The sequence below is a fragment of the Carcharodon carcharias genome, chromosome 14, assembly GCF_017639515.1.
Source record: "Carcharodon carcharias isolate sCarCar2 chromosome 14, sCarCar2.pri, whole genome shotgun sequence".
Classification (NCBI taxonomy): domain Eukaryota; kingdom Metazoa; phylum Chordata; class Chondrichthyes; order Lamniformes; family Lamnidae; genus Carcharodon; species Carcharodon carcharias.
The window spans coordinates 43,976,128-44,001,591 of NC_054480.1; the positions used below are offsets into that span (position 1 = coordinate 43,976,128).

At 42.6% G+C, this 25,464-nt stretch overlaps 1 protein-coding gene across 1 annotated transcript; it reads right to left on the reverse strand.

Moving 5' to 3' along the window:
- Positions 1 to 711: 711 nt before the first annotated feature.
- Positions 712 to 24,934, reverse strand: ccn5 (cellular communication network factor 5). Its single transcript, XM_041204709.1, has 5 exons — positions 24,816 to 24,934; positions 24,070 to 24,286; positions 15,447 to 15,695; positions 4,420 to 4,634; positions 712 to 1,818 (listed from the first exon to the last, which is right to left on the reverse strand). The coding sequence occupies exons 1-5, from the start codon at positions 24,873 to 24,875 to the stop codon at positions 1,567 to 1,569; spliced, it is 993 nt and encodes a 330-aa protein (XP_041060643.1). The 5' UTR covers positions 24,876 to 24,934; the 3' UTR covers positions 712 to 1,566.
- Positions 24,935 to 25,464: the final 530 nt, after the last annotated feature.

The following is a 25,464-nucleotide window of genomic DNA, read 5'->3' on the forward strand; positions in this document are numbered from 1 at the left end:
TTAAAATTACATCCCTAATATGATTGCTAAGGAACAAATTCAGGTCGGTTACTGGGAAGGCAGCTTTGCTCACATTACACCAACATCACATTGGCTTGAACGTTGCAGTCACTGGCCTTTATCACTTGCAGTTGTCCACAGAGTTTTTGTAGGCTTTTGCACTCCGACTTGTAATGAGAATCAAAACACTGCGGTGACCTCTACAGGAGATTTGAAACCAATGGAAACATTGCAAGTAATTGTGTATCCTCTTAGTCATCATACTGAAGAATCTTTACTGAGACGCTTTTAAAAGTAACTTTTCAGTTCCAGCAACTAAGATTTATCACATCGTTAAAAAGAATCATTTGTACTTGAATGGGCAAGCCATAAATTTCCCTGGTTTAATGAGTATCTATCACATAAACTTCTCAGCTTTATGCTCTTCATATATTTCAATGCTAAATCTACCAGATTAGAGCATAATTTGTGGAGGAGCAGAGCAACTCGGATAGCAACTGTGTTTAACTGTGCCTATGCGGATGCCAGAAATTGCTGTGCAGTCCTGTAAAGCCATGGAATAGGGGGAAATCATGGGATTTTTTTGCTCTTGAACAATGAGAAAAATTAAAGAAATAAATAGCCTCATTTAAAAATTGTGTAAGTAAAGAAAAAATCGACCTAGTTATTTAGAATATTAGTATGTATGTAAAATGATGAAAATAGATAAATGAGTACACATATTTTTATTTACAAAGTTAAAACATTCCCTACCACTTGTTAGGCATGTTATTACAGTAACACGTCTTTTTAATTAAAGTGTACTGATATATACAGAAATTTACAAAAAATACATTTCTCAAGCAAAAAGATTGAGAAAATACATTCTCTTACAACTTTGTGGTATACAGTCATGCAAGTAGTATTCACTTTTAATTAAAAATATAAATTATTGTATTGCTATTGATTGAGTTGTGATAAATAGTCTAATCTTCAACTATGCTGCAGCTGGTGTCTCTTCTACTGTGATGCTTCCTAGTGTTTACACTCACATTCTGCTATATGAAAGATCTGGGCAGTTTTCCTGTAATCTCCTACATTGTGCAAACAGTGCAGCCCTTGTCATCCTGTAGAGGGAGCTTATAGCCCAAAAAATGATTATTTGGTGGGGACTTTAAATCCTCAATTGGTCTAACTGAGGTCGTCAGTTAAACACCCAAGGTGTTCATGTAGGTTCAATATATGTTTCATACGTTACAGCAGCAATGAGCAGTGTAGCTTCAAAATCTAGTGGCATAGACTTTTAATGTTTCTGCAAAGCAATTCGTGGCTGCTATGTAGTTAGTGAAAGTGTTCACTTTGATTATTTTTGCTGTGAGATTATACTACTTAGTACTGGAAACTCAATATTAAAGGGTTGCTCCAAATATTAAAAGGAGTAGTTGTATACCTAATGCTTCCATCTAAATTATTTAGAAATATTGGCATGTTTAACTCTTCAGTCTAGCAACACTTTTTTTTTACGCTGTACAATCTTGTATGGAAATAATCTGCTCTTAGTGTTGCAGCATATTAGAGGGTTTCAGCTTATTTGTAAGCATGTGAGCAGTTATAATGACAAGCACAGGAGATGATGAACATCATTTGCTGTTTCACAACCCTGCCATGCTTACACTTGAACTCCACGAGTTCTGTTCTGATTTTATGTGGAGTGCAGCAGCGTCCATCAGAGCATGAGCCACAGTATCTGGGTCTGTAAGCCTCAACACTTATGCAGTTGTTGTATTCAAATTGAATTGGTTGAGGTGCCCTTGTTGTTGGCCTGCAAATCTTCCTTCTCTGAAAAAAAGGACACATGTCGTATGATATAAACAGAACACAAAAATAAGCCGTGAAAAGCAATTAGCTGGCTTGAAAATACATCTCACTTGTTTGTTTAGTTCATTATTTGTCCACTATATGTAATTTCCTCAATTTTAAAGCAGCAAAATTATCATTATAATTGACTTTAATTGAGACTGATCATAACTGCAAAACATCTTCCACATAATGGAGATACTGCAGAGCTTCACAAAATCAATCCAACTGCTATATAGGCCTGGATTTTACAGTCATCAGCAAATGAAAGGAGCTAGCCACTCATTACACTTACAGGTTTTCTATGGGCTTCTGAAATGGAACCTCCAAGTTTTGATCTTATCTATCTAATTGTAGCCAGTGTTTCATTTGCAATGGCTTCCCACTTCCGAACCTCTTGTTATTCCCCAAGGATCTATACTTAGCTTCTTCCATTTATCTTATGCATGCTGCCCCTCAGTGACATCATCCAAAAGCACAGAACCACATCACCACCACCTCTTTTGACTTCTTTACTGTTGCTAAATTGTCAGACTGTTTATTGGACATACAACCTGATAAACAGGAACTTCTTCCAATTAAATATTAGGAAGACATAAATTATTGGTCCCCACTCAAGCTCCTGAGCTATTGACTCCATTCCTCTCCCTGACAACAGTCTGAAGTTAAACTATTTGCAACAAAAACAAAAAATGCTGGAAAATCTCAGCAGGTCTGACAGCATCTGTGGAAAAAAAGAGAGTTAATGCTTTTGGACTCGAAACGTTAATTCTATCTTTCTCTCCACAGAGGCTGTCAGGCCTGCTGAGTTTTTCCAGCAATTTTTGTTTTTGTTTCAGATTTCCAGTATCTGCAGTATTTTGCCTTTATAAACTATTTGCACTCTTGGTTTCACATTTGACCCTAAGATGAGTTTCCTACCGCATATCCATGCTATCACTAAGACCAATCTATTTCCATCTCTGTAACATTGCTTGACTTCATCCCAACCTCAACTCATCTGCTACTGAAACCCTAATTCGTGCCTTTGTTACCTCTAGACTTGACTATTCCAATGCACTCCTGGCTGGTCTCCCACATTCTACCCTCGGTAAGCTTGAGATCATCCAAAACTTTGTTGCCCTTTACTCAAATTTAGTCATCCCTGTGCTTGCTGACCTACAATGGCTCCAGATCTAGCAATGGCTTGATTTTAAACTTCTCATCCTTCTTTTTAAATCCCTCCATGGACTTGCCCCTCCCCATCTCTGTAATCTCTTCCAACCCAACACTCTCAGACATCTGCACTCCTCCAATCCTAACCTGTTGAGCATCCCCAATTTTAATTGTTCCACCATTGGTGGTGGTGTCTTCAGCTGCCTAGACCCCAAGCTCTGGAATTCCCTCCCTACACCTCTCCGTTTCTCTTTCTTCCCTTAAGGTGCCCCTCAAAACCTACTGCTTTGACCAAGCTTTTGGCCATGTGTCTAATTTTGCTTTTTAATATTCGTTTGAAGTGCCTTAAAGTGTTTTATTACATTAAAGGTGCCATATAAACATAAATAGTTGTGTCAATTTTGGAACTTGCAGTAATTAGAAATCCAAACAGCACATGCCCTCTAGAGGATCTGGGACCTGTCTGAATAGGGCAAGCAACAGTGCATGCCCTTAACCAATCAGATTAAGGAATCTTTCTGAGATTTACAGAGTCTTAACCAGGAAGTGTAAGTTAGAATTGTCAATTCAATGTCAAATCAGGTACAGAATGGGAAATAAAGAGAGGGAAACAAAGATGGGACTACGAGAGAGGTAAAAGAGGCATCAAGGAAACATTTTTTAAAAATTCTTTTAAATCTTCAACAATAATTCAAAAATGAAAAATGAGACCTTGCACTTGTAAAATTTTCAATGCCAGCGAGGTTGTTTGGCAGCAATTAAAACCTACCACACCATTAAAATTTCACTTGGACTAAAACGGACAACCCTTGACTTTTCTAGGACATATTATAGAGCAACTTCATGCCCTTCCATGTATTTCAATGCCGAGTCTCTCAGTCGGATCTTGTTATTGCACAGCTTCTGGAGGAGAAGGGCAATTGAGACAACAACATCCTGATTTTCTGGTTTAACTGCACCATGTACAGTTCCGAAAAGTTGCTTTCTGGTTTACTCTTTAATAATGGTGGGCTTTGATAACCTCCCCATTATTTTTACCATAAAACTCAGGAATAGGGAATTGGAATACTGGAATAGGGCTATCACAGATGCCAGTGTTCTTCATTTGATACTCACACAAACACATATCTTGTAGTTTCCAATAACTACATAAACTCCTGTTTATGTTCTTGGCTGAACCCTTTGTTTATGTAGCAAATACTCAGCTTTCTATTTTCCCTCTCTTTCGGTATAAGGGTTCTCATTCAATGCATATAAGCAGTTTACATGGAGTATTATACCAATAATTCAAACTCTTAACTACAAATGTAGTGTATAGCCCTTATTTAGGTTATACAATTTTGCTTTTTTAATCTTATCATTGTGTGTTTCATCAAAAACAACTTGCTGAATAAATTACTAGCTAGTGAAAGATTTACTATTATTCACCATGTGAGCTTGTTTTGCATGGTCCTGTTGGCATGGTCTCACTATACAAAGTTGGCTTTGTGTCTCCAAAATACAATGGTGATTCTTGTTGGAAATCCGGGTAGACAACCCTATCCCACAGCTCCTGGAACAGGCACTCCACTCACTGCTTTGCTCTGGGCAGTTGTAAGGCACACTAGAGGGATATCCTCCATGGAATACTTCCGATCTGAATGCTGAAGATAAAATAATCAACAACCTTAGTTTTTTCAAAATTAGTCATAAAACGGAAAAAACAACTCGTATTTATTTAGGCTGTCAAAAACAAAAATACTGTATATTTAAGTCTAATACTTTAAGGACCCATTATATTATCACTGTAGGATATAACTTAAAAATGCTGTTCGGAATTTTTAATGCTAGCAATTTTTTTTATTATTCATTCATGGTACGTGGGCATCATTGGCAAGTCAGCATTTATTATACAGCCCTACTTGCCCTTGGGAAGGTAATAGCAAGCTGCCTTCTTCAGCTGCTGCAGTCCATGTGCTGAAGGTACACCCACGGTGCGGTTATGGAGGGAGTTCCAAGATTTTGACCCAGCCACAATGAAGGAATGACGATATAGTTCTAAGTCAGGATGGTGTATGACTTGGTGGGGAACTTGCAGGTGTTGGTGTTCCCATGCCTGCTGTCCTATTCCTTCTGTGTCATAAGGGCTGTGATCTTTGAAAGTGCTGCTGAGGATGCCTTGGTGAGTTGCTGCTGTGAAGGTGAAAGGGAGTGATTGTTTAAGGTGGCAGATGAGGCACCAATAAAGTGGGCTGCTTTATCCTGAAGGGTGTTGGGCTTGTTGAGTGTTGTTGGAGCTGCACTCATCCAGACAAGTGCAGAGCATTCCTCACACTGCTGACATGTGCTTTGTAGGTGGTGCAGAGGCTTTGGAAAGTCAGCAGCTGAGTTACACACCACAAAATACCCAGCTTCAGACCTCCTCTTGGAGCCACAGCAATTATGTGGCTGCTTCAGTTAAGTTTCTGGTCACGGTGATCCCCAGGATGTTGATGGTGTGGCATTTAACAATGGCATGTCAAGGGCATGTGGTTAGACTTTCTCTTATTGGAGATGGTCAGTTCCTGGCACTGATGCACTGTGAATGTTACTTGCTAAGTGTTACTGGCTAAATGATAGCTACACACAAAAAAGTTCTGTTTTAGGCTGTCTTCATTTATGCTCACTATAAACAACTCACATGGACATGCCCACAGCACGTGAATGAACAATATAGTTCAAGCTAAAATAATAAGTGTTTGTGGTTAATTTTGATGATTGGGGCTTACTTGCATATCAGTGATTAGCTGCCCTAACATTGGAAATATCGACAGAATTGAGAGGAGAGATTTTTCAACTCAGACCTCCAATTCTTTTTCTTAGGCTGTCCCTCGGGGTCGAGGATGACTTGCTTCCACACTAAAAATCAGTTCTCAGGTGACTGAAGAGTCCAATGCGTGACCTACAGTCTATGTCACAGGTGGGGCAGACGGTGGTAGGGGGAATGGGTGGGTGGGGTGCCCAGGTTGTCACGCACTCCTTTTGCTGTTGACCCCTGGCTTCATCTAGTCCTTGGTGATGAGGCTTGAGGTGTTCAACTCCTTCCTGGATGCTTTCCCTCCACTTCAGGCAGTCTTGGGCCAGGGATTCCCAGATGCCGTTGGGGATGTTGCACTTTTTCAAGGAGGCTTTGAGGGTACCCTTGAAGCATTTCCTCTGCCCTCCTGGGGGTCACTTGCCATGTCGAAGCTCCAAGTAGAGTGCTTGTTTTGAGTCAAGCATGCAGACGATGTGACCCGCCCAGCGGAGCTGATTGAGCGTGATCAATGCTTCAATGCTGGGGATGCTGAGTGAGAACACTGATGTTGGTGTGCCTGTCTTGCCAATGGATTTGCAGGATCTTGCAGAGGCAGCCCTGCTGGTACTTCTCCAGAGTTTTCAGGTGCCTGCTGTACATAGTCCAAGTCTCGGAGCCATATAGGATGGCGTAGACAACGAGCTTGGTGCCGGGTTTGAGGTCCTGGTCTTCAAACACTCTCTCCCTCAGGCAGCCGAAGACTGCGCTGGCACACTGAAGGCAGTGTTGAACCGCAATGTTGATGTCTGCCCTTGTTGACAGTAGGCTTCCAAGGCATGGAAAGTGGTCCATGTTGTCCAAGGCCTCATCGTGAATTTTGATACCCAGGGGTGGGTGGGGGGTCAGAGCAGTATGGAGGAGGCGGGTTGGTAGAGGACCTTTGTCTTACGGATGTTTAGTGTAAGGCCCATGCTCTCATACACCTCAGTGAAGTTGTTGATGATGACTTGGAGCTCGGCCTCCGGGTGCGCACAGACGCAAGCATCGCCTGCACATTGTAGATCAACATCGTGGGACGGGACAACCTTTGATCTGTAAGCAGCTCTACAGATGGCTAAAGGCTGTGGTCCAGCAAAAAACCCGCGACCTAAGGAAGATGGTGGATGGAGAAAGCACAGGAGATACAACAGTTAGCCGACAACCATGACGTGCAAGGTTTCTTTAGCGCAGTCAAGACCACCTACGGCCCAAGGCCCCACTCCACTGCTGGCCAAGAATGGAGGGGTGCTCATCAAGGACAGAGAGGCAATCAGCACCCGCTGGAAGGAGCACTTCGAAGATCTTCTGAACATCGACTCTGTCTTCAATGCGAGTGTCCTCGACTCCATCCTATAGCATACTACCCAACAGCACAACCCCAGCCCGGCATGAGGTAAAAAAGGCCATTTGACAACTAAAGAGCAACAAGGCATCAGGAGTAGATGTACTCTCCACTGAAGCACTAAGGCACGGCAGAGAAGCACTATTGACACAGATACATGGCCTTATCACCCACATTTGGAAGGAGAGCATGCCAGGAGATCTCAGGGATGCCGTAATCGTGACCATCTTCAAGAAAGGTGACAAGTCCGACTGCAGTGACTATAGAGGAATCTCCCTCCTGTCGGCCACAGCGAAGGTCATCGCAAGAATCCTCCTCAATCGCCTTCTCCCTGTGGCTGAAGAGTTCCTCCCAGAGCTGCAATGTGTATTCCGCTCACTAAGGGGCACTACAGACATGATTTTCTCAGCAACTGCAAGAGAAATGCAGGGAACAGCACCAACTCTTGTATGTGGCCTTCTGTGACCTCACAAAAGGCTTCAACACTGTCAACCACAAAAGCTGCCCCCAAACGTTTGCCACCATCCTCTGCCTGCTCCACGGTGACATGCAAGCATCCACCACAGACCCAATCCACATTTGGACTGGGGTCGTGCAAGGCATCAACGCTCTTCTCAATCTTCCTTTCCGCAATGCTCCATCTCACCCTCAGCAAGCTCCCCGCTGGAGTGGAGCTAAACTACAGAACAAGCGGCAACCTGTTCAACCTCCACCGCCTGCAGGCCAGATCCAAGACCTCCAATATTTAAAGGGTGAATGCTCCTAAGATATGGGTGAGGTAACATAGTGGTTACGTTACAGGGTTAATGATTCAGAGACATGGGGCAGAATTTTTCATATGGTGGGTGGACTGGGCGGGAACAGGCGGGGGCGGGCGCAGAGCCGATCGCCGCCCACAGTTGGCTCTGTGCCGCCATTTTACACGGGCGGGCCAATTAAGGCCCGTCCAGCGTAATACGCGACCAGCTCAGTGCTACCTGTGCAGATGAGGGCGGGGGGAGGAAGGAGGATTGGGGCCAGCACTCTTTCTTGTGAGCAAAAGAGCGCAACAATCTCCCTGAGGCACGGAGCATGAGGGGACATGTTTAAATAAACTTTTTAATTATTTATTTAATTATTTTAATACCTGTGCCACATGAGATTGGACATGTTTTTATTTTTTATGAAAACTTTTTTATCTATTTAATAAAAGCTTTAGGAAACCTCATCTGCTCGTGGATGAGGCTTCCTAAGAAACACGAAGGCTGCTTGGGTTTTTTGCCTGCCCGCCAACCTTAAGGTTGGACGGGCAGTGTTACTAATGACATGAGTTACTTTCTTAATGGCCATAATAGGCCGTTTATATATCGGCAGGTGCAGAGCCAACTGAAATATTGCGGGACTGCGCAATGACGTCAGGATGCACGCCCAACGTCATCGCGCGTCATTTTACACATCAGCGTGTCGGGACAACCCCCGCACGCCAACTGAAAAATTCTGCCCATGAGTTCAAACCCACCATGGTAGGTGGGAATCTAAATTCAGTTAATTAAATAAATTATGAATAAAAATCCAGGGTAATGGTGGCCATAAAGCTTCTGAATTGTCATAAAAAAACAGATCTGATTTGCTAATGTCCTTGAGGGATGGAAATCTGCTGTCCTTACCAGATCTGACCTATATGCAATTCATAACTACCCTTTATGAACATGAGGAATAGGAGCAGAAATAGATCACATGCTGCCCCTCAAGCCTGCTCTGCCATTGTGGCTGGTCTCCAGCTATAACTCCACTTCCCAACTTGCTCCCCATATCCGTTGATTCCTTGAGCAAGCAAAAATCTGTCTATCCCAGCATTAAACACATTCAATGATAGAGCATCCACAACCCTCTGGGATAATGAATTCCAAAGATTCGCAACCCTTTGAGTGGAGAAATTTCTCTGCATGATCGGCCCCAAATCCTGAGACTGTGCCCCTATCAGGGGAAATAATCTCCCAGTGTCTACCCTGTCAAGCCCCTTCAGAATCTTGTATATTTCACTGAGATTGCCTCACATTCCTCTAACCTCCAGAGAGTTTAGGTCCAAATTACTCAGCCTGTCATCATAGCACAACCCTCTCATCCCAGGTACCAATCTAGAGAGCCTTCGCTGTACCGTCTCCAATACAAGTATATCCTTCCTGGAAAATGGAGACCAAAGCTGCACATGATCTGGTCTTACCAAAGCCATGTACAAGTGTGCAGAAGCTTCCTTATTCTTGTACTCCAAACCCTATACAGTGAAGGCCAATATACCATTTGTCTTCCTAATTGCTTGTTGCACCTGCGTGCTAACTTTCTGTGTTCTTTGTATGAGTACACCCAAGTTCCTCTGAACATCAACATTTACAAGTTTCAAGCCTTTTAAAAAACTTTCTGCTTTTCTATTCTTATGACCAAGGTGAATAACCCCAGAGTTCCCCACATTATACTCTATCTGCCACCTTGTCCACTTAACCTGCCTATATTTCTTTGCAGGCGCTTTGTGTCCTCCTCCCAGCTTACATTCCAACCTGACTCTGTATCATCAACAAACTTAGATACATTTCTCTCTGTCTCTTGGTCTAAGTCATGAATATAGATTGTAAATAACTGAGGCCCCAGCACTGCTCCTTGCAGCACTCTACTAGAAAGTGCCTGCTAACTTAAAAATGCCATGTTTATCCCTACTCTCTGCTTCCTGTCAATTAACCAATCCTCTATCCATGCTAATATATTTCTCCCAACCCTATGACCTTTATCTTGTGTATTAACCTTTGGGCATCTTATTGAAAACCTTTGGAAATCCAAGTATGCTACATCTACCCTCCTAGTTACGCACTCAAAATAAACCAAAATTGTCAAACATGATTTCTCTTTCATAAAGCCTGTTTTAGGTTGAGTTTGGGTTGATCATGCTATGATTTTCTAAGTACATTATTAAGACTTCCTCGATAATCGATTTCAGCATTTTCCTGACAACTGTTGTCATGCTGAGTGGCCTGTGGTTCCTCATTTTCTCTCTCCCTCCTTTCTTAAATAGCGATGTTACATTTGCCAACTTCCAATCCACTAGCACCATCTTAGAATCTGGGGAACTTTGGAAAACCATAACCAGCTCATCCAGTATCTCTGCCACTATCTCTTTTAGAACCCAAGGGTTATGGACCATCAGGTCCTGTGGATTTGCCGAATTTTAATCCCTTATGTTTCTTCAACACTATTTCTCTGCAGATATGAATTCAATTTTAGCTAACAATCTCTTATGAGGGGCATTATCAAATGTCTTCTGGAAGTCCAAATAAATAACATCCATGAGCTAACCAACATCTTCTCAAGGGCAATTTGGTATGGCAATAAATGCTTGCCTTGCCAGCAACGATCACATTCCATGAATGAATAAAAAACTCCCCTGTCCACCACTTTAGTTACCATTTCAAAACATTTCATTAGGTTTGTCAGGCATGACCTACCCTTGACAAATTCATGCTGACTCTCTCTGATCAGCTGAAATTTTCAAGATATTCAGTCACCCTGTCCTTAACTGTAGACTGGCAATTTCCTGGCAACAGATGTTAGGCTAACTGGTCTATGATTCACTTGTTTCTCTCTCTCACTTTTCTTAACTAATAGCATGTCATGCTCAATTTTTCAACCTGAGGTTACAACTTTCCATGGTGGTCTTTGGCCATCCTAACTCACCCTCCCACCCTCTCCACATACAAACACTTCACTCTTCTCTCTCATTACTCCGACTGTTTTTTCTCCAATGACAATTGGTCAAGGCTACAACCTTCTTCTTACATATATCCACTCATCTGCTGCATTCACCCTCAACAGTCACAAAGAGTAGTTCTGAATTCACTTGAAGGTCTTTCGTTCTTGTTGTTATCTTTTCTTATTGGAGTCACCCCTCAGCTTTGACAATCTTGTTGCTTCCCCTTCTCTGCATGCCCTCCAGATGAAAGTGATGAATGCACACACAGCTGGATAACAGGTATCAAAAAATATTCATTTTCTTCAAATCTATTGCAAAAGCAGATGCAGGATGATGTGTAATAGGAAGAGGATCTGAAGAGAATTAGGGGAAGAGATTATTGCCTGCACCCAGGCACATACTAAGTCAGATGCAGGAGAAAGCCACGCAGCATTGGGCTAATGAGCTGATAAATGCATTGATGAAGGCAACAATGACACAAGCCCATACAAGGTACCTGTCTTTCTTAATGCCATCACTCAATTTCCTCTCACAATCCTGAATATAAATTGTGTGGCACTTCAGTATTGATATTCACAAAGCTGTTGAGGATTATCAACATACAGTAACCCTTGCTTCTTTTCCCTATCTACATGTTCTCTTCATTCTACACAACAGAAAGCTCAAGATTTGAAGAAAAACAATCCTCCCAGAGAAGCACTGTTACTTGCGCCATCTTCTCCAACTCGGAGAGAATGGCACCTCAGTTGAGATTGAGAGTTGGGTAGAGGCAGATGCACAGGATGATTCGCACAATACTAATAATCACAGAATTATAGGATGGTTACAGCACAAATGATGGGCATTCACCCATTATGTCAGTGCTGGCTCTCTGAAGGGGCAATTCACCTAGAGACACTCCCCTGCCTTCTCTGCGTAGCCTTGCACATTCTTCCTTTTCAGATAATAATCCAATTCGGTCTTGAAAGCCTCGATTGACCCTGCCTGCGCCACATTGTCAGGCAGCGCATTCCAAACCCTAACCACGCGCTTCATAAAAAAGATTTTCCTCGTGTCGCCATTGCTTCTTTTGCCAATTACCTTAAATCTGTGCCCTCTGGTTTTTGATCCTTTTATCAATGGAAACAGTTTCTCTGTCTATTTTGTCCAGACCCCTCATGATTTTGAATACCTCTATCAAATCTCTTCTCAACATTCCCTTCTCCAAAGAAAACAGTCCCAACTTCTTCAATCTATCCACATAACTGAAGTTTCTCACCTCTGGAGCCATTCTCGTGAATCTTTTCTGCACCCTCTCTAATGCCTTCACATCCTTCCTGAAGTATGGTGCCCCGAACTGGACGCAATACTCAAGTTGAGGCCAGACCAGTGTTTTATACAGGTTTAACATAATGTCCTTGCTTTTGTATTCTATGCCCCTAATGATAAAGTCTAGGATGCTGTTTTCTTTATTAATCACTCCTTTACCTGTCCTGTTGCCTTCAATGATTTATGCACAGATACGACAAGTCTCACTGTTTCTGCACTCCCTTCGGAATTGTACACTTTATTTTATATTGCCTCTCCACATCCTTTCTCCCAAAATGAATCACTTCACATTTCTCTGCATTAAATTTCATCTGCCACTTGTCTGCCCATTCCGCCAACCCGTTTATGTCCTTTTCAACTTCTACATCATCCTGCTCACAGTTCACAATAAAGGCATACTTCCAAGTTTTGCATTGTACACAAACTTGAAAGTTGTGCCCTGTACACCAAGATATAGGTCATTAATATATACCAGGGAGAGCAGGGGTTCTAACACTGACCCCTGCGGAACTCCACCTTACACCTTCCTCCAGTCTGAAAAACAACCGTTAACTACAACTCTCTGTTAGCTGTCACCCGGCCAATTTTGTATCCACGTTGCTACTATTCCCTGAGCTCTTACTTTACTCAGAAGTCTGTTGTGCGGCACTTAATCAAATTCCTTTTCTCAGGAGCAGGAGACACTCGAAAGGGAAGCCCAGGACCTGGCTTTGCAGAGCGCACACCCAGGTCCTAGCACTGCTCTAGAAGACCAAGATACAAATCTCAGAGACACAGCCTATTGTAAAAGAGTCTTTGGCCTGCACCCAGGAGTTGTCAACAGAACTGAAAAGCCAGCCTGGGAGTTGCCACAGCATGTCCAAGACAATACAGCAGTTCCATTCCAGCACGTCCGACAGCCTGCTGTTTACCATAGTGTAAGTGGTCACCTTTGGGTGTGCTACATGTAGAACTTGTTAACAGGAGTGGGGGGGGGGTTAATTTAAACAGCCCTGAATTCTCCTCTCACCGCCCATCCGTAAACAGAAAGATTTCCCCCTTTATAAATTATGGCGTATTTTCCCAACCCCTCAATTTTGGTATGATCAATTTCCATGAACAACACCACAGCAAACTCAAGACAGTGTAATTTCAGAGAGGTAGTTTATTCATACACACTCGAGTATTCATAAACACGAGAGGAGGGGTCCTTTTTCACTCATAGAATAAAAGGGGAGAATTGAGAAAGAAAAGGATTTCCAGGGCATAAACCACAGAATAAAGAATTATTGTTTCACATGAGTCTAAAATCCAGAATCCAAAGTCCAATGGTGTATTCTTTCACAGAGTCAGCAGGTTGACGACTGATGCTGGATATACCACTTTTCCAGTAGAGATGACTTCCACAATAAGATGGACACGTACAGATGAATTAGTTTTGTAAGCACTGGTACAGAAGTTCAGAAGTTCTAGTAGAAACAGCATAGATGGGGCCAGGCATTTAAACCTGGACAGAGCTCTGGTTCTGAACTGCTGCTTACTAGATGGAAGATGGCAGACTGATTGGCAGCACAGCAAGACAGGGTAACTGGTTCTCCCAGCTAGGACGGGTCATGTGACATGACTCCCACTTCTCCACTTTGGCTTGGAAAAGGATGTATATTCTTTTGTCTGGATTCTTGAGATTGTTAATGTTTCAATCATTAAGAATTTCAAAAGAGATTTCAGAATCCTTTGTCCTATCAGACTGGTTGCGTCCATTGGCCAGGCCTGGCCTAGAAAATGTAGATGACCCTTGTATTATTCCCTTTGAATTTAATCTCTGTCTGCAGTCACAGGTGTCATTCATTATCTTTTTCAGAGATAATCAGGTTTCAGCTTCTCTCAATGGGGGAGATGGTGGTGTAGTGGTAATGTCACTGAGCTAGTCACCAGAGGCCCAGGTTAATATCCTAAGGACAGGGGCTCAAATCCCACCAAGGCAGCTGGTGGAATTTAAATTCAATTATTAAATCTAGAATTGAAAGCTAGTCTCAGTAATGGTGATCATGAAACTATTATTGATTGTTGTAAAAACCCACCTGGTTCACTAATGTCCTTTAGGGAGGGAAATCTGCCATCTTTACTCAGTCTGACCTACATGTGACTCCAGACCCTCAGCAATGTAGTTGACTCTTAAGTGCCCTATGAAATAGCCTAGCAAACCACTCAGTTCAAGGGCAATTCAGGATGGGCAACAAATGTTGGCCTTGCCAGCAATGCCCACATCCCTTTCGTTTGAATCATAGCCAGCCTTGGCTTCAATCATTTTTTAAAGCCTTTGTTCCGTTTTTAAAATTTTATAGGTCAGCCATGATGATATATATATATTTTATAAAAATATAGAGTGAGGTCTTAGCCCCCTGACAAAGGGATGTGGATTTCCAATGTGCTGATGATTTCATTCAGTCCCATTTTCACCTCTCCGATTATACCCAGGCCATTGGCTTCTCTTCCTGCCCTTGAGTCGTTACCTCAAATCCACGAAGAATGTGTCCTTAGTCTCCTCATCTTCCACATCTACACCTTACTTCTTGGTAAAATCATTTGCCAGCATACCTATCCCCTAACCTCCTCCAACCTTATGTTCACCTCCGCTCTACCCCTAAAACCTTTTGTTTCCCTTTTTGCTGCTTGGAGATGTTTAAGTCCAACATTCTAATTTTCTCCTTAAAGCCATAAATCCTGAGCACCTAATCTTCTAAGGCCCCCTTTAGAAGCTGTAGCCAAATTTTTGAGCACACTTCCAAATAGCTCCTACTTGGGTCCAATATTATTTTTTGTCTGATTATGCCGATATGAAACTCCTTGCTCTGCTTCTCTTTATTAAGATTTGCTATATAAGTGAAGGTTGTTACTATAATGTTTGTGCAATATGGAAGAATCAGCAACTAAATATTTAATAAACAAGGAAGGGGTAGTACATCCGCTGCAAACCTGGACAGGCATTTGCCTTTATTATCAATTATGTAGATTAGTATCAATCCTAATTCAATCAAAATGGTTTTATCTTGCTCTACATGTTAAAGATGGGTAAAATATTGGCTATCATTCAAGGCTATCCATTTGATTATTTTGTATTATAAAGAAGCTTAAATGATACACTGAACTAGCTAAGTATGGTTTCAAACTCAGCAGTTCAGAACACATAAAGCAAGCCTATACTGATCATTTGGGCTGCCAACCAAATCAATCACTGTAACCTGTTCCTGTAACACACGAGGGTTGAAATGTAAACCAAGGATATTATTTGCTGAAGAACTCTGAATAATTACCTGCCAAGGTATTGCCAAAGATACCACTGTCTTGCTTCTCACATATCCATTGAGGACAGCATTCCCCTGGGATCTCGACACGTTTTGGGTAAGGGCAGTCTGGACCAGGCAGACGGATATCTTCACTACAGCGAGGGATGCAACCAATTCCTCCATCTGAGCACCAACAATGATATTTACAACTGGGCTGGAATACATCACCATCCTTATAGATCACGCCATTGAATTCGCAAGTTCCAGCTTCAAGTGCTAGACACAATTTAAAGATGTTCATAATTCATATCTCATTTACATTGAACGTCACCATAATATAGTTTAATATGTTCAAAAATATAACAATATGTGGTCTGTATTACTAAGTTATGTTATAATTGAATACATAATGGCAAGGAATTTGTGGTCACCAATGATGTCCATTACACATACGCTTGCCTACAGAGCTTGAATAGGTTTTTGCACTTGCACTGATTAGGGAGTCAAAATAGTGCAGTACCATTTAAAGAAGACCTGCAACCGGTTTGAACAAGACAAGCACCATGTATTTCATTAACCAATCAATTGAAGATTGCTCAACAAATCAGATTGAGGCATGCAGGAAGAGTTCAACCAAGAAGTGGATGTTAGACTATTTGACTCAATGCTAAATCATGTATGAAAAGTGAAATAGAGGAACGAAGAGAGAGGGAGATAAAAAGATACAGAAATAAAAAGTTTTTTAAAACATAATTTTTAAAAGATCTTCAACAATAATTAAGAAGGAATGAGACGACACAGTTGTCAAAATTAGCCTTCAGTGCCAGCGAGATTGTTTGGTAATGATGAAGACCTATCATGCCATTAAATTTCAATTAACACTCAAATGAAAAAAACACTTTTTTTGGTGGGTTTACTGAGGATCTAGTGGGTAGCTAATGCAACTTTGTGCAATTCCTGTGTTTTAATGATGAGTCTCTTGGTAAGGTACAATTAGACTTGCAGCTTCTGGAGGAACAGGCCAACTAAGAGAGCAGCTTCCCTGATGTGTTTTCTATTAACTGCTGTCTAATTTACTCTTTAATAACAGTGGTGTTGATAGCTACAAAATTATACTTACTGTAGAACCAGGGTCATTATATTTCTTAATTGTTTTTGACAGGATATTGGCCTGGATTTTGCAGCAAGAAAACAGTGAGACCATCAGTGTTCCTTGTCATCATGGAGTAACTAAGACAGCAACTTCTGGCACCTGCACATGAGCAATGAAAAGCAGAAATCTGAAAATTGCTGTCAGATTTCCCTGCTTCTCCAGAAGCTTCATATATTGGTATCTTGCCGAGCGATTTGGCATTAAAATAAATGAAAGGACATGAATTTATAGTACTTACTCACTGGATATCCGTTACACATGCCCACACAAAAAGCCTGGGCTTGTCCATTCATGTGCAAGGCCTGAATTTTTCAGGCAGCAGGTGGGCTCAGCAGAAGCGGGCGGGGTGGTTGCAGAGCCGATCGCTGCCCACGATCAGCTCCGTGCTGCTATTCTACGAGGGCGGGCCAATTATGGCCTGCCCAGTGTAATACATGAGCTGTAGCGCTCAGCGCTACCTGTGTGGGCGGAGGAAGGACAGTCGGGGCCAGCGCTCTTTCATGCATGTGCGCAAAAGAGTGTTTCAATCTCCCCGAGGCAGGGAGCTGCCTCAGGGAGATTGAATCGATATTGAAATAATTAAATAAATGGTTTAAGATTTATTTAAACATGTCTCCTCATGTAACTGTGTCATATGAGGTGGGACATGTTTTTATATTTAGGAATTTTATTTATTTATTTAATAAAAGCTTGAGGAAACCTCATCCCGCTCGTGGATGAGGTTTCCTAAAAAACGCGAAGGCCGCTTGGCCTTTTCACCTGCCTGTCAACCTTAAGGTTGGACGGGTAGCATTAACAATTACATCAATTACTTTCTTAATGGCCTTAATAGGCCGTTTACATATTGGCATGCACCCGCTGAAGGAAATATCACGGGACTGCATGATGATGTCGGGACGCATGCTCAACATCATCGCGCGTCGTTTTACGTGTCGGCGTTTCGGGCCCACCCCTGCATGCCGACTGAAAAATCTTACCCCAAGTGTATTTTAACAGCTTGTTAAGTAATTATCGACAAACAGCCTCTTCAGCACTGAAAATTTACTTCTATAAATGTGGAGCTTCATTCCTTCAGATCTTAATTATTTTTGGAGATTAAAATAAATTCAAAATAAAATAATTCTTTTTGCTTTTTCTTTCTGTCTTTTTCTCTCTCTCTTAATCCCATCGTTTGTTCTCTCTTTTTATTTTCTGCAGATTATTTGACATTAATTAAATATTCTAACCTACACTTCTTGGTTCAGATTCTGTGGACCCATTTTAGCGCTGAGGAGGTTGTTTTAACTCTCTGCAAGTAGGTGGATTTTGAATGACTTAAAATCAGGCCTATGTGTCACAGTGAGGATTCTTTATTTTGATTGGTTGAGAAGACATGTTGTTGGTTGTCTTGTTTACCAGGTCCCACATCTCCTGCAGAGGGAACCACGCTGTTTTACATTTGATGACCATAAGTTACCACTTAAAATGAATGGAAAGAGTCGTTTGTTCTCCACTGACCAGAGAACCTGGGCCATAGCAAATGCAAAACCCTCATTTAATACTTGCATATCTGTAAATTTGTGCACAGAAGAATGCACTGATGATTCAATTTTGTGCATAATCATAACGCTTTTGTACCACAAAGAAAAATATTGCATTTTTATAGCGTTTTTCATGATCTCTGGACATTCCAAACTGCTTCACAGTCATTGGTGGCTGTTCCTTTAGTTGCCAAGGCCCACCACCCCCCCCCCCCCCTCCAAATTACGTCTACCCCCACCGCCACTTAAGATGCTCCTTAAAACCTAACTCTTTGACCAAGCTTTTAGTTATCTCCCTTAAAATTTTCTTATGTGGTTTGGTGTAAAATTTTGATTGATACACTAATGCAAAGTGCCCTGGGACATGTTATTATGTTAAAGATGCAAAATAAGTGCCAGCTGTTTTTGTCAAGTGTCATGTGTAGAGAGGTTTAGTTAAAAATAGCTGCACTGTAATTAAAACATGCACTAAACAAGTTAATAATGTTCTGATGGTATTTTGAACTTTCGTTGCTATGTATCAGTGCACACAGAAGCAAACAGAATTATGGTGGGACAGCTGACTAAAATAAGTTCACTGACAATGAAACAAAGCCTTAATTCTTCCACCAGGTTTATGAACGAAAAATTGTAGTATTTCCAGATCCATGATGATTCTGGTATCATGGAATTTCCAGATCAAATACCCATGCAGTCAGAAAAATAGTAAACCTTATCTTGTGTTCTGCCTATTTTTTAAAAATAGGCAGCAAGATTCTTCAAGAATAATGTGATATTTTAATTAAAAATTCCTCTAAATGAGAAAAGACTGATATAAAATCCAGTACTGAATTGTAAACTCAGTGAATATTTGGTTGGGTCAGACAGTGAAGGCTGTTGGTGGATTGAGACAATGTACGAAGGCTGATCTAGGATTAGATAAGTAGATAAACATTTAAAATCCAATTGACCTAAGTAAAAATTCATTCAGGCCCATTTTCAGGTCAGTGGGGGAGGTTGGGGGTACAATTCATATTTTGTCCATGTTTGCTCCTGTTAAGGCAGCTGCCTCCTCAATTCCATGTTTTCTTGTGCTGATGGCCACCTGCACACATGACAAGGAGGTTTAACAGTGTCCAATACTAGCACACGTGTTCCATATAGCCTCCAGCTCTCTTACAGGAAAGCTGCTGCTGACAGGCACTGCTGCAATTCGAGAGAATAGAAATGGAGCGTCTGGGAATATAGAAGGTAACATGGTTCACAGATACATGACTAGAGGCCTTAGTCATAGAGCAAAAATGTTATGTTTCTGCAGGGGACCAATGAGACCCAAATGGACTACAATATGAAGAAAATGGGAGCAGGTGGCCAGAGAGGTCAATGCAAGGAGAGTGGCCCCAAGGACCTGGCAGCAGTGCCAGAAGACACTTAATGACCTGATGTGCATGATTAAATTCGATGAATGTTTCTTCACATGACATCACATATCCACCATTGCACCAATCTCTCACTCTGCTCAATGCACCACATCCCTATCATTCACCCAGCTGCAGTCCCTAGCACTCAGGACTCACACTTTAATACTTAGATACTTCACCTCATCCTCGCATATCTTCCAATGATGTCAGCCTCATATCCACCACTCATTGGCTCCAAATACCTCCAGCTATTCAGCATTGGCAGACAGATCACCCAAACACAGTGCAACACAATCACTAATATTTTTCCATAACTATTGCAGAACAGGATAGCATGAAATGCAAGGGAGCAGCAGAAAACCCACCGTGGCCAAACATGCCTTCATCCCCCTGAGCTCCAGCTCATGGGATCAGCTGCACAAAGCCAATCCTAACAACTGTCTGAGACTAAACCAGACTGCTCACAACCTTGGTGTCATATTTGATCCTAAGATAATTTTCTGACCAAATATCCACATCATCACAAAGACCGCTTAAATCCATTTCTGTAACATTGCCCAACTCCTCCCCTGTCTCAGCTCATATGCTCCTGAAACCATCTTCCTGCCTTTGTTACCTCAACACTTGGCTCACCCAACGCACTCTAGCTTGTTGCCCATGTCAGTGGCTCAGTTAGTAGCACTCTCACCTCTGAGTCAGAGAGTTGTGGGTTCAAGCCCCACTTCAAGACTTGAACATAGGTATCAGGGCTGCTATTGTGATGTAGGACTGAGGGAGTACTGCAATGGTGGAGGTGCTGTTGTTTAGATAAGACATTAAAACTGGGTCCCTGTCTTCCCTCTCAGGTGAGCGTAAAAGATCTCACAAAATTTTTTTGGAGAAGACCAGCTGAGTTATTTCCAGTGTCCTGGTCAATACTTATCCTTCAATCAATACCCAAAAACAGATTATCTGATCCTTATCACATTACTCATTGTGTGAGTTTGCTGTGTGCAAATTAGCTGCCGTGTTTCCTATATAACAACAGTGACCACAATTCAAAAGTGCTTCATAAGTTGTAAAGCACTTTGAGACAGCCAGTGATCTTGAAGGCACTATATAAATGCAAGCGTTACTTTCTTTACCCTCCATAAACTTGAGGCCATTCAAAACTCTGCTGCCCATGTTCTAACTCGCACAAAGTTCCATTCACCTGTCACCCCTGTTCTTGCTGACCTATATTGAAACCTGATCAAGCAACACCTTGATTTTAAAATTCCCATCTTTGTTTTCAAATCCCTCCATGGTCTTACCCCTCCCTATCTCTGTAATCTTCTCCAGCACCTACAACCTTCCGAGATATCTGCTCTTATCTAATTCTGGCCTCTTGAGCATTCCCGACTGTAATTGCTGGACAAGTGGTGACCGTGCCTTCAATTGCCTAGGCCCTAAGCTTTGAAGCACCTTCCCTACACCTCTCTGCCTCTCTACTTCACTTTCCTCCTTTAAAACACTCTTTAAAATCTAACTTTTTGACCATGCTTTTGGCCGTCTGACCTAATATCTCCTTATGTGGCTTGGTGCCATATTTTGTTTTATTGTGGTCTATGAAGTACCTTGGGACATGTTAGAGCACCTTGTAGAGCACCTTTAATGTAATAAGTTGTTGTAACATGTGGTATGGCCAAAAGCATTCAGGATGGTGTTACATTACTGCCTTAAGCCCCATCTTAACTCCCGTCTCACTCACATTCTGCGGTATGGCATAAGTTGCTAGATGCAGCTGCTCTGACTATGGAGCTCTTGCTTTACACCTCACCTTCCCTCACCCTAAACTTCTAATCTGATTTTATGCTTTTGGATATACAGGAGTTGCCACCTGGTTAGTCACAGTAACCTCATGAGGAAGAGAAAGAGAAAGGTTGGGACTTTCTGGCCCCACCTGCCACCGGGACCATCCGCTCTCATCGAAAATCAATGGACTTTTGGCTGGGCTGCTGAACCTCCAGAGGCAGGTCCTGCCATGCTGGGGTCGAAAAATCCCAGCCAAAGAGAAAGTATCAAAGTTGTGGGGAGAAAGAAGTCACTTGGCCTGATGCTCAAAGCCAACAGCTCAGGTGCAGGCACTGTGCAAACTTTAGAGGCTCATATAGAGTCAGGATCTGCACACAGTGAGTCTTTGGGCATAAGTTGGCTGAAGCAGGCCAAACAGAAAGGGCGGCTCATCTGCCAGCTCCCTGGAGGTCAAGGTCACAGGCAAGTTCTGTTGCAGGTAACTTAGATGAGCATGCCAGTGGGGCAGCATATAGAATAAAATTGATGAGCAAACATACCAAGACGCTTGGGTATATTGGCAGACCTGCCAGACAGCCACTTGTCACTGTCAAGGAATATAGAGGAATCCAGCTTCCACAGGGGACTGGGCATTGCACAGAGCTTGGAGCCCATCCTTTCCAGTGTGATGCTGTGGCTAATTCCATGGCAGCACTTTTGGGCCCAGATGTGATATAGCATCTGATGGCTGCTGTCTCAGCTTCTATTGCTGGACAGGCAGAATCCACCCAAAATCTCAGTGCTGCAGAGGAAGCTCAGACAGAGGTTGTGAGATCCATGTGTGTCGCCACGCAGGCGCACTGACATTGGATCTTGTGGTCCCAAAAGTGGTGAACGCTGAGATGTTTGCCACTGCTGAGGACCATGACAAAACCACATTTTCCGAGGAGCCAATTTGCACTCAAATTCTGAAGTTGTGGTTCACCAGAATGGGCTTCAGGGAAGCCCACATTATGGTCCTCCCAGGATCAGACAGTGTGTAAACTTGGGTTGTTCACCCTGCACTTAACACTGGCATTTGCACTGATTTATTTAGGGCACCCCTGCACCCACACCGCTTCCCCCAACACGACCCCTCTGACACTCCTCACCCTTCCCCCAATACCCCTGGGCTCCGCTCCCCACCGTAAGTGACTAAAAGCATGGTCCCATGCCACATTCAGCCTTCGGACCTTCTGCATCATCAACACCAATGGTGATACACAGTCCAATTTTGCAGCCATTGTCTTTTTCAATCATGTCCAGTACTGACAGTAATTGTTTGTTATCCTAGAGAATTATCCTACCTGTGTACATGTTAGTAAACAAATATATTCAATATTTGTCTTAATGTGCTTTGTGTTGCAGCCCATATTGGAAAAGCCAAGCACAGATTGGATGACCATTTTAACATATTTCTTTATTCTCTTCAGAAATGTGATCATGACCTATGACACATTGGGCTGGATTTTCCTGGTTGAGCCATGATCCTGATGTTTGTCTCAATTCTGGGTTAGGGACCTGGAATTGGCCATGGTAGGACATTGGGAGCAACCTTCGCAGAGGTGGCCAATTAGAAAGCCATCTCCAAGAGCCCTGTACAATAAGATCAGTGGACAGGGAAGCAGGAAGCCCAATCATAGGGCTTGTAGAGATTTCCAAATGGCAGCCCCACCAGGAGAGTTGGGTGCTGCTGAGGCAGGTAGGGAAGTGTGAGCACACATCAACGTGGATATGTTCTCTGACGCCTTCTACAAGTGTTACACTGAGAAAGCCCACAGCAGGCTGGGCCATCAGTGTGGAGGAGAATCAAAAGAACTTCTTTTGGCCACAGTAGCAGCATTTGGTCAGTTTATTGGGACATGGAGGCTCCACATCCACGGCCTTCTGCCGGCAGATCACCTCTAGAGAGCTGGCACACAGGTTGGGGGTTGGGGGGTGGGGGGAAGTCAGTCCCAACAGAGGGAATATCCTTTTCCATCAAAAAATGCCCCTGATTGGGCCCTCAGGTGGTGTAATGAGCTGTCCGCCACTTTGGTAGTGGGTGGCTAACTTTCTTCCCCCCCACCCCCAGGCACATCCCCGATGGGGACATTTCAGAGAGTTGTCCCAGCATAGCTCACTGCTATTTTCCTGTTCCCCCCAATTCTCCCTGCACCCCCATTCCCACCTCCACAGGATTGTGAAAATTTGGTCCATTATTTGAACTCTTTTTCTCGCTGTTCCGGAACCAGGTACCCCATCAATGTGCAGTAAAACATGGATTACACTCAATCTCTTCACCGGCTGCATTTCCCATTCCAACCCATCCACCAGCTGCCAATCCCTTCCTCCACCCAAGACAGGATGACTGAATCAGCCGCAGAGAGTTGGCATGTTTCTGATCTCCCATTGCCAGGAATGTCTTTTTGGAGCAGCTTCAACCCAAAGAGACACACCTCCTCACATTTATTGCTCAAATCAATTTGATGGATGGATGATATAAAAAGACTAAACTGTGCCTACTGGTGGATCTTAAAGCACAACACCATCATTAAAAGTGACTGAAAACACCTGACTGACATGAAAAGGTCGCAAGGTATTTTAAGTATTGTACAATGCAAATATATCGCAATTAAACACTGCAGAATTAGCCTGAGTTGGTGTAAGAAACAGATGGACATAGTGTGGAATGACCACGGGGCAGGTATTCTTGAAGCATATCATGCAATGGGCCGAAGGGCCTTCTTTCAAAACCTTACGTGTTATCCCATATATACACACCTTTAATTGGATAGTAAACTTACAGGTACATATCCCTCTGCTCCCAGAGTAGCTGATGCTGTGATCACAGAACAGATGCTGCTGGGGATCACACACGTCAAGCTCGCTGCAATATTCTCCCAACTGCTTAGCACAGACCCGGCAGCAACCGCAAGCATCCACAACCAGAAGGGCTCCCGGAGCGCAGCGGGGTAGATTCGGGGGACAGCGACAGGGGTAAGAGCAGAGCTGGGCACCAACCTGAGGGAGAAGATGGCAGTCATCAAAATATTATCACCGAGGAAGGACGTGGCATGGACACTGAAAACGGCGGACAATTGGAAAACACATACAGGTAGTACAGTTGTGAGGTGAGCAAAAGCCAGAGTGTCAAAGTGAGAAAATGGGGAGAATGGAGGACGTCTTGTTCCTATTTCAGATCCATATTTCCCGAAATTGTGTATTTCATGATTGTAGCCTGAATTACAATGTAAATCAGGGAAACAGGCGAAAAAAATGAAATTAAAGCCAATTCAGTAAACCAGATCGATATATGAATTTTCCTTTGTTGCGTTAAAGTCACTATTATTGTAATAATGCATAATTCCGCTGGATACGGCCCCTGAAAAAATACAAATCTTTGACATCTACCATAAGTAAAACGATTGAATTTACTTCACTGAGAATCTGTTCGCATGGGGCAATAGCTTAAATAGTTACGTTCTCTTTAATAATGTACTTAAGTATATCTACAAACGTGCAAAACAGGACTACAAATTGGTTTTCTCACCTTGTATGCAATGCACAGGATATAAAACGTTAACGTGCTATCTGCCCAGAGACTCCTCATGGTGTTTCTATGCTGTCTGCTCGAAGCAGCAATATGGAATTTCTGCAAAGCTGCTTGTTTTAAACTTTGCAGGCTCTTGCGAGTTGGGGAGTAGTATTTATAGGCAGCAGTGACGTTAATGGCAGACTGGACGGCAAACAGAGACAACTCTGGAACACCACCAACTTTGTCCTAATTCCGGATGCCATTTGACATTTTGACATTCGCTAACATGAGGTCCAATTAGTTATTGAATAACAGTTAAAGAGCCAAATAGAAAGTTGCGTTGTTTCCCTAACTCCTCCTGGTCTCCTGGTTGTTAGAAAATACAGCATTCTCACTGGATACGTCACTTGCAACTTGCATTTGACTGCAAATCGATTGATAAGCGTTCCGTACAATGAATTACATTTACTGAATATCCAGGATCACACTAATGATTGTTGCCTATGTTTGACCAATAAAAGTGACCACCAGCTGAAGGAAAATTCTGTAAGTGACCCCTTATATTCAGGATGCGCAACAAAATAGAATAGTTCAAACATAAGTCTAGCTTCAACAAAATCAAATAATATTACTGTACAAGTGTCCCAGACACACACTCGCAGTG

Coding starts and splice junctions, on each gene's coding strand:
- ccn5 (XM_041204709.1), bottom strand. CDS start 24,875: ATGAGGAGTCTCTGGGCAGATAGCACGTTAACGTTTTATATCCTGTGC. Junction 4,635..15,446: donor CTTTGGCAATACCTTGGCAG/GTAATTATTCAG, acceptor TTTTATCTTCAG/CATTCAGATCGGAAGTATTC. Junction 1,819..4,419: donor ATGCAAAACAAGCTCACATG/GTGAATAATAGT, acceptor CCTTTTTTTCAG/AGAAGGAAGATTTGCAGGCC.